Source organism: Aotus nancymaae, unplaced genomic scaffold, assembly GCF_030222135.1.
Source record: "Aotus nancymaae isolate 86718 unplaced genomic scaffold, 86718_ANA_hifiasm-v0.15.2.pri h1tg000043l, whole genome shotgun sequence".
Classification (NCBI taxonomy): Eukaryota; Metazoa; Chordata; class Mammalia; order Primates; family Aotidae; genus Aotus; species Aotus nancymaae.
Window position 1 is genome coordinate 14,008,863 of NW_026988457.1, and position 13,576 is coordinate 14,022,438.

A 13,576-nucleotide genomic window follows, 5' to 3' on the forward strand; every position below is an offset into this window, starting at 1 on the left:
ACTAGTACTTGATCAGAAGGAAAAGATCTCAGATCTAGTGTATTTATGATGATGTAGAAAGAAATCTGGAAATATGCCCTTATCTGGTTGTGAAGAAAAGAGTAACTTGTATTTCTTCAACACTATGAAATCACTGGCTTCAACACTTAAAAAAAGAATAATCAGTTAGAAGAATCTGACCTAACACTTGAGCCAAATGATTTATGACTTTTATAACCTATTATAAAACTTACTTTATGTACTGCCTCAAATCTGTGTTAAAGCTCTGTTTTCCTTTTAATTCATATGAAATGAAGTTCTAAAAATAATCAAGTCTAAAAACAAGGCAAAAACCACAGATTAAGTGTAGCTTTATACATGTACAAATAACAGGGAAGTCTCCACATCTTCTAGGAAAACAGATGGTGGATCTACTTGTTCCCACTAAATTCTCTATGTTGCATCAAACCTCTGGAACTTTTTCATCAATGTGCACTATATTATTATATAAACCAAATTCATTCTTTATTAATTTGTGTGTCCCACAGAGAAGTCTTATATTTGATCTCAGGGGCTTGGTTTCTATAATAAAAAGCAACTGATTATTTACATGGAAAGAAGCTATATAGTGAAAGAAACAAAGTCACCTCTAAAACATGTTAGTTATTATATCTCTCTATCCCTTTATAAAGTATATACTGCCAGAAACCTCTTTTCTCTAAACATTTTCTCTAAAGATTAAAGAGCTAAAAAGCAGAATGGGAAAAGAAAAGGAGTTTTCAGCATATGTGCTTAATTTGCTTATCTCTACCATTTACCCAATCCTTGTTGGACATCTAAAAGGTTGACAGGATATGTACAAAGGATGGGTAAATATTTTTATGGAAAACCTATGTGCCTTTCAATTATCATCTGTATTTTTCAGAGAGTGGATTAATAAGACATGACTAAATGACCTTATTCTGTGACAGAAACTAGAAGACACTGAGTTTGTACTCCAAAGAGTATCGAGAAATAGAAAGGTCTGCCATCAACTTTAACGGTAGCATCTTCCTACCCTTATTCATCCGTCCATTAACAAACTGAACAGAAAATAAAACAAAAAAAAATAAAATAAAATAATGTTTTGGTGAGTTTATTGTCACTCTCTAAAAATATATGAGAAAATCTGTTCTCAGACTCCTAAACTAATTCTTTTACATATCAAGATAGCATCCTCAATGGCAGGATACTTTGGGAGGCCTTTCAGTGTAGCTATGAGATCTGAATTATTAGATATACACATACTCTTTTGTTTGGTTCATCTTTTAAAGGACAGCAGCATGAAGTGAACATAAATTTCATAGCTCAAACATACAGTATAAAACTGACTACAAAAACCTGATACAGAAACAGTACTGTTTGGAAAAACTGATGACACATAAATTTCCAGTTTTCATTAGAATGAGACTTTTTGTTTTAATGTGAAGAAAATATTCATACTATATATAATTATATAAATAACACTAATAGCAAATGAAGGTGGAATCAAAAAGGAAAGAAATATTTTTTCTTCAAGATTTTCTCCATATGATTTCAAAGCAATGGCACATGAAAAAGGTAAACTATGCTATGACCTCCAAGTGAAATCTAAGATATTTAGAATAAACATTAACTTGTTTTGCAAAATATATTAATGATTCTGGAGGGGGGCATCCCCTATTGTTGGTAGAAAAGCATTTTCACTGGAAATCAGAAGGTTGATGGTGAACGGGTTGGTGAGATGATAAAGTGCACACTCAGATCATTTCTGCTGTGAGCTATGGAAGGGTATGAACATATGAACAAGCATACTGAGCCTACCATCTATCTTTTGATCTCTGACAAAGGCACCAAGAGAAGTGATTATGGAGGAAGGCAGGGTGTCCTTCATGATATCGTTCATAAATTTAGTTAGAAATAGATATATCCTCACAAATATCCTTATTTCCCTTAAAAAATCCAGTAGCCCCAGAATCAATTTATAAAAACTCATTGCAAAATTTCTTTTCTGTGGGTTCTAAAACATGCCACCTGCTATAAAAGGTGGAAATTTATTTTCTGTTACCTATATGTTTCTGTTTCAAGACTCAGGGTATCTCTACTAGTCTCAATGTCTTCACTTTAACTCATATCCTTTACAGTTTCATAAACTTGGATCATACGCTCCTTCATAGAGTTCAACTTTAAAGATTACAGAGATCCTTAGTAAATATTTAAATCTTTTAAGTCCCTTAATCAATTAATTACTTTAATTACCTTTACCTCCTTTCTTACCTACCTACCTTTATCTGTCTGTCTTGAAATATGACAATGAAAACTATACAAAATAGAGATATGAATCCACCATAGTTTTATACAAAGATGGGATATTTTCTCTTTTGTTTTCAAAACTATTTTCAAGCAATTCAAAATCCTAAATAGTACCTTGGTGCTCTGAATGAATTAAATTACCCAGAAAAAAGAAAAAAATTAATTTCAAAGAGAATTCTCATGTATACATTTGCAATAGATTCTTCTACTTGTAGCCCAAAAGCTACTGGTAACATGTAGTTCCACTTCCTTCCAAACTCTGGCCAATTCAATCAATAGCCATAAAATACCTTAAAGCAGCAGGAAAGGAATCTCAATAGAATCATGTGAAATAAGAGCAACTAGCAAAATTGTCTATGATCTAAGGTCACAACAACTAACTGGTTTAAATGCTGTTTTTCAGAATAAAAGAACATTTTAAATAAGAATATATTTAGTGTCAGAAACAATTAAAAAGTAGAACAAAAAAAAAAACTTAAAACACAAAACTTGTCCTAAAATGTAAGTGAATAGTATCGCATTTACTTCCAAAGTCATTCAAAGAATAAAAAGAGACTCTTTTGCTATAACTAATAAGCTATCATAAGCAGCCAATTACTGACATATAGATTTAAAAATTAGCAGGATAAAAATGTCTCAGATGTGATCATTATTTTTTTTGTTTTTTTGTTTTATTGTACTTTAGGTTCTGGGGTACATATGCAGATCATGCAGAATTGTTGCATAGGTAACACACATGGCAATGTGGTTTGCTGTCTCTATCTCCCTGCCACCTACATCTGGCATTTCTCCCCATGTTATCCCTCCCCAACCTCCCCACCCCCCTGCTGTCCCTCCCTTGCCCCCCCGCTGACAACAGACCCCAGTGTGTGATGCTCCCCTCCCTGTGTCCATGTGTTCTCATTGTTCAACATCGGCCTATGAGTGAGAACATGTGGTGTGTGATTTTCTGTTCTTGTGTCAGTTTGCTGAGAATTATGGTTTCCAGATTCATCCATGTCCCTACAAAGGACACAAAGTCATCATTTTTTATGTCTGTATAGTATTCCATGGTGTATTGTTTAAAAAAGACAGAAAAATTCATTCTATATGCACACCAGCTGTAGTTTTCACTTATCACCATATTATACACAACATGTAAACCCACCAAAATAATCTATTCAAAAAACCCACCAAAATTTTGTAGAGACAAAAGACTTGTACGTTGAAAACTGTAAAACATTGCTGAAAGGAATTAAAGAAAACATAAATAAATGAAAAAACATTCATGTTCATGGATTGGAGGATTTACGCTTACTAAGATGACAGTACTACTCAGAGTGATCTACAGATTAAATACAATCTCTATCAAAATCTCAATGGCTTTTTTTTTCAAAGTAATAGAAAAACCCATCCTAAAATTCATATGGAATCTCAAGGGACTCCAAATGCTGAAAATAATCCTGGAAAGGAAGAACAAATTTGGAAGTTGTATACTTTCTGATTCCAAAATTTACTATAAAACTACCACAATCAATGTGATGCTTGCATAAGGACAGACATATGGGCCAATGGAATAGAACAGAGAGACCAGAAGTAAATCCTTGCAAATATGGTCAAATGATTCTTAATAAGAGCGCTAAGGCGATCCAATGGGGAAAGTAGAGTCTTTTCAACATTGGTGCTGAAAAAACTGGATATTCACGTGCAAAAAATCGAAGCTTAACCCTTATCTTACATTATATACAAAAATTAATTCAGAAAGAATCAGATACCTAAAAGTAAGACCTAAAACTGTAAAATTCTTGGAGGAAAACATAGGGGAAAATTCATGACATTGGATGTTACAATAAATTCTTAATTATAACACCAACACAGGCAACAAAAGAAAAATGATAAATCAGACTTTACCAAAATTAAAAATTTTTGTACAACAAAAGATGTATAAAATCTTATTATTAAAATGGTAAAAAGAAAACTCACAAAATGAATTTAAATGTTTGAAAATCATATATGTGGAGAATGAATTCTACACTCAGAATACATTAAAAGACTTCTACAACCCAACAACAAAAAGTCAATTAAAAAAATAATAAAAGCTCGATTAGAACATGGGTAAGGACCACAGCCAACATCATACTGAACAGAAAAACGCTGGAAGCATTCTTCTTAACAACTGGAATAAGATAAGGATGTCCACTTTCACCATTCCTACTCAGCATAGAACTAGAAGTCCTAGCCAAAGCAATCAGGAAAGACAAAGAAATAAAAATAGGAAAAGGGGAAATCAAGCTATCTCTCTTCACAGATGATATGTTTCTATACCTAAAAATCCCCACAGACTCCACCAAAAGGCTGCTAAATGTGTTAAGTGACTAAAGTTTCAGGATACAAAGTCAATGTACAAAAATCAGTAGCATTTCTATACACCAATAACATCCAAACTGAAAGCCAAATCAAGAACATAACCCCATTTACAACAGTCACAGAAAGAATAAAATACCTAGGAATACAACTACCTAAGCAATTAAAAGAGCTTTTCTCTACAACAAAAATTATAAAACACTGCTGAAAGAAATCAGAGATTACACAAACAAATGAAAAAACATTCTGTGCTCCTGAGAATTATAGTTGTTAAAATGGCCATTATGCTCAAAGCGATTTACAGATTCAATGCTATTCCTATGAAACTACCAACACCAGTTTTCACAGAATTAGAAAAAACTATTTTAAAATTCATGTAGACTCAAAAAACAGCCTGACTCGCTATGCAATCGTTAGCAAAAACAACAAAACCTGAGGCATCACGCTACCTGACGTCAAACAAAGCCACAGTAACCAAAACAGCATTTTATTCTTTCTGTGGCTGTTGTAAATGGGGCTGTGCTCTTGATTTGGCTTTCAATTTAGATGATACTGGTGTACAAAAATGCTAGTGATTTTTGTACTGTATTTTTATAACTATTAATCAACCTCTTTTCACTCCTCCTTTCTCCTTACCCTACCAGGCTTCTGGAAAATAAATATCTCTTGAAAAACAGCCCCTGGTATGTTGTACACGTCAGATATCCTAGAATGTACTTTCAAAAGCTCCAAATAATTATAATTGCACCTTAATTTGAATAATTTGATCACTGTTTCGGTTCTTTACCTACATAATAAAAAGGTCATAACAAGAAGGTATCTATAAATTCTGCTTATAGGCTAAGCATATATGCTTATAGTCCAAGTGCTGCTAAAAATGAACACTGTACCTGATAGAGCATAATAGGTTCTATGTTGTATCCTAAGGTATCAGCAAAGTTCTTAGCGATCACTGTTTTTCCACAACCCTACAAATGGAAACACAATTATTCAAGGGGTAAGTCAAAATAACCAAAAGCTAGGAAACTAAAAGTCTGCAGTGAGACTGTCATTCTTACCTTTCCTCCAATTAAACATATATCCTTAACCATGTGAGACTGCATCATTTCAGCCTGTAGCTGCTTATGGCTCAAAGTCTGTATGAAACGGTCCGATGGACAAGGTTGACTTAACGGCCTGGTCCCGGCTGGCACCTATAATTAAAGAGAGGTCAATATAACATGGCCAGACACGGTGGCTCACGCTTGCAATCCCAACACTTTGGGAGGCCAAGGTGGGCGGATCACTTGAGGTCAGTAGTTCCAGACCAGTCCGGCAAACATGGTGAAACCATGTCTCTACTAAAATAGAAAAAAATTAGCTGGGAATGGTGGTGCGTACCCAACTACTAGAGGGGCTGAGGTAGGAGAATAGCTTGAACCCAGGAGGCAGAGATTGCAGTGAGCTGAGATCATGCCACTGCATTCTAGCCTGGTCAACAGAGTGACACTCCATCTTAAAAAATATATACATACATATATATATACACATATGTATACACACACACAGATATATATGTATATATGTAAAACATGCATAAGTTTTTCTCAAAATATCAGTAACTTAAAGCATATAACTGCCACTTAAAAGTCCCCAACTAATAGCTTGCTCAATTTAATTCTTTACTGTTTTTGATATTTCAGTACAGCAGCAACTATTTTTTCATTTCATAGATCTGATGATCATTATTAGAAAACTTCCAAATCAATTATTTCCCTAAAATTAAAGGACATGCTGTCCGACATATTCAAAAAAATCACATCATCTTAATGCTGTTTATAACTTATTATAAAGATGTCACTACTGGAAAATAAATTTTTTCCCCAAATTCTAGTTGTAAACACAGAATTTAAAAGTTAGTTCATTGAAATCTCTAAAGTCACCAATGACCTTCTGATTTCTTAAAGTCCACAAATCCTTTTCAGGTTTGTCTTAATTTACCACTCAGAGGCATCTGTTCACAAATTCTCTCTTCCCATCTTTTACACCTACTTCTCCTTTTATTTTTTATTCTTCCCTATTAGTTCCCAAGGAACATGCTCTGCTGAGGACTCTGGGCTGAATCATATTATATACCACATGAACCAAAGAATTGCAAGTTTGGAAGCGATAAGATCAGATTTGCATTTAAGAATTTATCCTGGAATTTATCATGGAAAGCTGACTGGAAGAGACTGGAGGCAATGAGGTTAAAAAGCCGTTACCAAAGGGAAGCAAATAATGAAGTCTTGCTCATAGCTCATGCTTCTGAACATATTGTTTAAACTGCCAAAAATGTCCTGTCCACTCCTGAGCCACTAGAAAAATCTTATGTTATTCTTCCAGGGTTAGCTCAAGCTTCACCTTCTCTCTGAAGCTTTCCCTATTCCATCTCCTGAATCCCAGTATTACTTCCTTCTCCATATCCCCAGTCATTCTAATGCAGTCTTAACTCATCTGCCTCTATCCTAAACTATCAGCTAGATGAGCCATTCACCTGAATAAAACAGAGAGTATAGTGGGAAGTGTCCCTGTCTAGAAATCCCAGCTGTGCCATCTCCTAGCTGGTGACTCTGGGTGAATCAATTAACCTCTTGACATCGCAGTTTTCTACTCTATAAAATGGAGATAATAAAACTTACCTTCATGGATCTTGGGGGATTTAAATTGCATAATATATGCAAAGAGACAAATACAGTGACTAGTATACAGTAAAATCATAATGTGAATCTAGCCCAAGGTAGACATAATCAATATTCAGTTGAATGAATAAGTACAGTAACATGAATTAATATTAATAATATCAAACATTAAAACAAAAAAGTTTATCATGAGCTGGGCACAATGGCATGCACCTGTAGTCCCAGCTTCTCAGGAGCTGAGGCAGTATTGTTTGAGCTCAGGAATTCAAAACAAGCCTGGGCAATAGAGTGAGACTCCATAAAATGTGTGCATATGTATCCATATAGATATATATAGCTAGAGCTGATATATATACATAACGTGTACATGCAGATGGAGCTCTATGGCCAAATATCATTTCCCTCTTCTAAAAACCATTCAACCAGAGCAGTTCCTCTTTAAACTGTTTCACATAGCTAAGAAAGATTTTACTTTAAAACAGGGCTCTCTATCAGGTAAAATATGTTTCAAAACACTATTTCTTACCAAGGACTCATGGTAAAAATGCTGTTATTAATCAACCCTTGACTTGATTTTCCCAGAGGTCAACTTTGGATTTTTGATGAAAGGCTTTCCCTAAGTTTCTCCTGAACTTTTCCAGTTTGTAAGCACACATGACTCTGGAGACATAGACATATGGATACAGACAGAAGTAGTATTATCAAGAAAGACTTATAAGGGATCATAAACCCAATTTAGGTCATAGAAACAGGCAGAACAAGGTACATCTTAGAAAGAATAAACCTGATTTATTACCTTAATGGTCACCTCTTTATCTGCAATCCGGATGGTCACGGAAGCTTGGGACACATGGTTTTCTGTCATCTTCTCTACTCTTACAATTTCTTTAGGAAGTAGAGAGCTTCCTGAATCTTGAAGTTCAAAGCGCTGTAAAATTACAAGAAAATCATGTAATTTACTTTTCATTTTAGCATTAACATTGGCTATCCGAAAGATTACACCTTAATTACAACTGAAATCCATTTTATATTATTATATAAAAGTAGAGGTTAAAAAAACTTAATGAGAACTTTTTTTTATTCATACTAATACCCTTCTACTTATACCAATTATTAAAGATGATATAAAATAGTCCCTAAAATTTACTAAATGACAAGAAATGGAATTGCTGAATTCCTGACCTGGTTGAAGTTCATAGCTTACATTTCTTCATAATCAACTTCCTAGAAAGAGATAATGAGACCCTTCGAAACATGCTGAAATAAAACAAGGCCCTATCAGTTTATTCTTGAAATCAATCAAAGCTAACGTGTTATCTGAAATTCATGAAAACAGAATTTCTTGGACATCATTCTGCTGTATGCTATGTAAATAGCTTAACTAATTAAAATTACTATAACAGTTTTCCACAGTATATGGTACAGTGCCTTCTACACTGTAGGGGTCTCAATATTTGTCAACCTGGATTTAAAAGGCTAGAACCACCAGGCACAGTGACTCATGCCTGTAATCCCAGCACTTTGGAAGGCCAAGGCAGGTGGATCACCTGAGGTCAGGATTTCGCGACAAGCCTGGTCAACACAGTGAAATCCTGTCTACTAAAAATACAAAAATTAGCCAGGCATGGTGGCACACAGCTGTAGTCCTAGCTACTCAGGAGGCTGAGGCATGAGAATCCCTTGAGACTAGAGGCGGAGGTTGCAGTGAGCCGAGACCACGCCACTGCACTACAGCATGGGCAATAAAGCAAAAACTCCATCTCAAAAAAAAAAAAGAAAGAAAAAAAGGCTAGGACTATTGATTCTTGATGTGGCCCAACTGTCAATGTTCTAACATTGACTATACCACCACATTCCAGCTAGTTACATCAAAACTGTGTACAAAGAATACAGATAAGTATGTGAAAGATGAGAATAAATTGATAATTAAGTTCTATGCCCTACTTATAGCCACATGTTTAATATAAAAAAACTGAATTTATTTTTACTATTAAATAGTCAGAAGTTACCCCCAAAAGTCCTACACTAGTTTTGGAACATTATTACTATAGCGAAAGAGTTGAAACTCAGTGAAAGAATAGATCATCACGTATTCAGCAGAATGAAAGAACTCCAGAAAACAGATTTGGAAGGAAGGACATCATGTTCAACCTCAACATTCTAAACATAACAGCCCAGTTCAAGTCCTCATTTTGATGTCATAAGTACTCACGACAATCACTAATTCCTTTCCCCAAACCCAAAAAAAACTGTGTATTTGTACTACCATTAAAAATTTCTATATGTCATACAATTTATATATGCAAATCCCCCTAGTGTCACATAACTGGACAAGAATTGCTTCCATGTTGTAGACAAATAACAATTATTGACATCTTAATTTCATGAAAATAAAAGTTCCACTGTATTTTAAGAAGGACTCAATAGGAAAAAGTAAGGCCTACCCAAGTAATTAAATTCATTAGAATTTAGAAACAATGGCTGGGCACAGTGGCTCATGCCTGTAATCCCAGCACTTCAGAAGGCAGAGGTGGGCAAATCATTTGAGGTCAGGAGTTCGAGACCAGCCTGGCCAACATGGTGAAACTCCATCTCTACTAAAAATACAAAAATTAGCTGGGCATGGTTGTGCACGCCTGTAGTCCCAGCTGCTCAGAAGGCTGAGGCAGGAGAATTGCTTGAACCTGGGAAGAAGAGGTTGCAGTGAGCCAAGATGTGCCCCTGCACTCCAGCCTTGGTGACAGAGTGAGACTCTGTCTCAAAAAAAAAAAAAAAAAAATTAGAGGGACTCTCCAAGATGGCCAAATAGACACAACTCTGGTGCACAACACCCAGGGAGAGAAACGCAGAAATCCAGAGATCTCCTAGCTCCAACTGAGGTACCAGGTGCATTTCAACCAGTCTGGTCAGACAGTGAGCAAAGCCCACCCAGGGCAGATGAAGGCAGGGAGGGGTGCTGCTTCACCCAGAAAGTGCATCTGACCGGCGAGTCGGAGGCTCCCCCTCTGGCATTCCGGTCCACATACATCGCATCCCCCAAAGCCTCAGCAATACACAGAACAGGGGATCTTTGCCAGTCAAGTGCCAGGAATTACAGGCATGGAGTTGAATAATAATTCAGGACAGTGTCCCGGATTGGCGCACAGACCTAAACAGATGCATAAGCCCAAAAGGTGGCCGGGAGAGCCTGCAGACCAGGCTATCGCCCCCTCCCCCTGCCCAGAGAGAGAGGGAGCTATATGCGGGAGCAGCTGGGTGGGCCCTTACCCCATGACCAGACAGACATGAAGCTGAAAGGGGGAGAGAGCTGGGTGCAGCTGGGCGGGTCCCTACCCTCCCCTACAAACCCCAGAGGGCTGGAGCTCTGACTAGTGGATTGTACAGCCAGTGCCACAGTCTGAGCTGAACCTGAATGATCCAGGCCAGTGGAGGAAGGGCACAACCCACCATTAGAGGGGTGGGACTGGGCTACATTTCTTAACAAAAAACACAGGAAGCCTACACAGCAACGGGACTGCGTTCTTGACTACCCAGCAGTGCCACCAGGTCAGCGGAAGAGGTGGGCCTAAACCCCCAGTGTAAACAAAAAAGACATAGGAAGCTTCCCTAGAACCTGAAGGAGTCCCTAGAAACCCAGTAGCGCCTCGACAGGCAGACAAGCAACCTCATCAAGCAGTTCCCTGAGACCACAGCCAGGTAAATCCACAAAGATAGGAAAAAAACAGCACAAAAAAGATGAAACCAGCAAAGACCATAACACCTCTTCTCCTTCAAGGGATCACAACTCCTCAACAACATGGGAACACAACATGACCATGAAGGAGTGCAATGAATTGACAGAAACAGGCTTCAGAAGGTGGATAATAACAAACTTTTCTGAGCTAAAGTAACATGTTCTAACTCAATGCAAAGAAACCAAAAACCTTGAAAAAAGGTTAGACGACATGCTAACTAGAATAACCAGCTTAGAGAAGAACATAAATGACTTGATGGAGTTGAAAAACACAGCACAAGAACTATGTGAAGCAAACACAAGTTTTAATAGCTGAATCGATCAAGCAGAAGAAAGGATATCAGAGATTGAAGATAAACTTAATGAAATAACAAGAGAAGGCAAGACAAGAGAAAAAAGTGAAAAGAAATGAACAAAGCCTCCAAGAAATATGGGATTATGTGAAAAAACCTATTCTATGCTTTATTGGTGTACCTGAATATGATGGGGAGAATGAATCCAAGCTGGAAAACACACTCCAGGATATTCTCCAGGAGAACTTCCCAAGCCTAGCAAGGCAGTCCAACATTCAAATTCAAGAAATACAGAGAACTCCACAAAGATATTCCTCAAGAAGCAACCCCAAGGCACATAATCATCAGATTCACCAGGATTGAAATGAGGAAAAAATGCTAAGGGCAGCCAGAGAGAAAGGTCAGGTCACCCACAGAGGGAAGCCAGTCAGACTCACAGCAGATCTCTCAGCAGAAACTCTACAAGCCAGAAGAGAGTGGGGGCCAATATTCAACATCCTTAAAGAAAAGAACTTTCAACTCAGAATCTCATATCCAGTCAAACTAAGCTGCGTAAGTGAAGGAGAAATAAAATCCTTTACGGACAAGCAATTACTGAGAGAGTTTGTCACCACCAGACCTGCCCTACAAGAGCTCCTGAAAGAAACACTAAGCACGGAAAGGAGCAAGTACCAGTTACTGCAAAAGCAAACCAATTGGCAAAGACCAAAAATGCAATGAAGAAAATGAGTCAACTAACGGGAAAGAAAACCAGCCAGTAACAAAATGGCAGGATCAAATCCACACATAACAATATTAACATTGAATGTAATGGCCTAAATGCCCCAATCAAAAGACACAGACTGACAAACTGGATAAAAAGTCAAGACCCATCAGTGTGCTGTATTCAGGAAACCCATCTCACATACAAAGACACACATAGACTCAAAATAAAGGGATGGAAGAAGATTTACCAAGCAAATGGAAAACAAAAAGGCAGGGGTTGCAATCCTAATTACTGAAAAAATGGACTTCAAACCAACAAAGATCAAAAGAGACAAAGAAGGACACTACAAAATGGTAAAAGAATCAATCCAACAAGAAGAGCTAACTATCCTAAATATATACACACCCAACACAGGAGCACCCAGATACATAAAGCAAGTTCTTAATGACCTAAAATGAGATTTAGACTCCCACACAATAACAGTGGGAGACTTCAAGGGAGACTTCAACACTCCACTGTCAATATTAGACAGATCAATGGGACAGAAAATTAACAAGGACATTCAGGACTTGAATGCAGAGCTGGACCAAACAGACCTAATAGACATATACAGAACGCTCCACCCCAAATGCACAGAATATACATTTTTCTCAGCACCACATTGAACCTACTCTAAAATTGACCACATCATCGGAAGCAAATCACTCCTCAGCAAATGCAAAAGAACAGAAATCATAACACACAGTCTATCAGACCACAGCGCAATCAGACTAGAACGCAGGATTAAGAAACACACTCAAACCCGCACAACCACTTGGAAACTGAACAACTTGCTTCTGAGCATCAACTGGATAAACAATGAAATAAAGGCAGAAATAAAGATGTTCTTTGAAACCAATCGGAATGAAGACACAACTTATACCAGAATCTCTGGGACACCTTTAAAGCAATGTCGAGAGGGAAATTTATAGCAATAAATGCCCACATGAGAAACAAGGAAAGATCTAAAATTGACACCCTATCATCAAAATTGAAAGAGCTAGAGGAGGAAGATCAAAAAAACTCAAAAGCTAGCAGAAGACAAGAAATAACTAAGATCAGAGAAGAACTGAAGGAGACTGAGACACAAAAAACCCTTCAAAAAAATCAATAAATCCAGGAATGGTTTTTTTTTAAAAGATCAACAAAATAGATCACTAGCCAGATTAATAAAAGGGAGAATCAAATAGATGCAATAAAAAACAATAAAGGGGAGATCACCACTGATCCCACAGAAATACAAACTACCATCATAGATTACTACAAACAGCTCTATGCACATAAACCAGTAAACCAGGAAGAAATGGATAAATTCCTAGACACTTGTACTCTACCAAGACTAAACCAGGAGGAAGCTGAAACCCTGAATAGACCAATAACAAGGGCTGAAGTAGAGGCAGCAATCAATAGCCTACCAACCAAAAAAAGTCCAGGTCCAGATGGGTTCACAGTCGAATTCTACCAGACGTACAAAGAGGAGCTGGTTCCATAC

The 13,576-nt window shown here is 37.0% G+C and overlaps 1 protein-coding gene across 1 annotated transcript in view; it reads right to left on the reverse strand.

Moving 5' to 3' along the window:
* VWA8 (von Willebrand factor A domain containing 8) overlaps window positions 1-13,576 on the reverse strand; it is a 421,567-nt gene that overhangs the window by 325,991 nt on the left and 82,000 nt on the right. The window contains exons 10-12 of the mRNA XM_012476777.2: window positions 8,110-8,241; window positions 5,712-5,846; window positions 5,544-5,621 (exon numbers count right to left, since the gene is read on the reverse strand). Coding sequence (XP_012332200.2) covers window positions 5,544-5,621; window positions 5,712-5,846; window positions 8,110-8,241 — 345 coding nt within the window. The remainder of the gene's footprint in view (window positions 1-5,543; window positions 5,622-5,711; window positions 5,847-8,109; window positions 8,242-13,576) is intronic.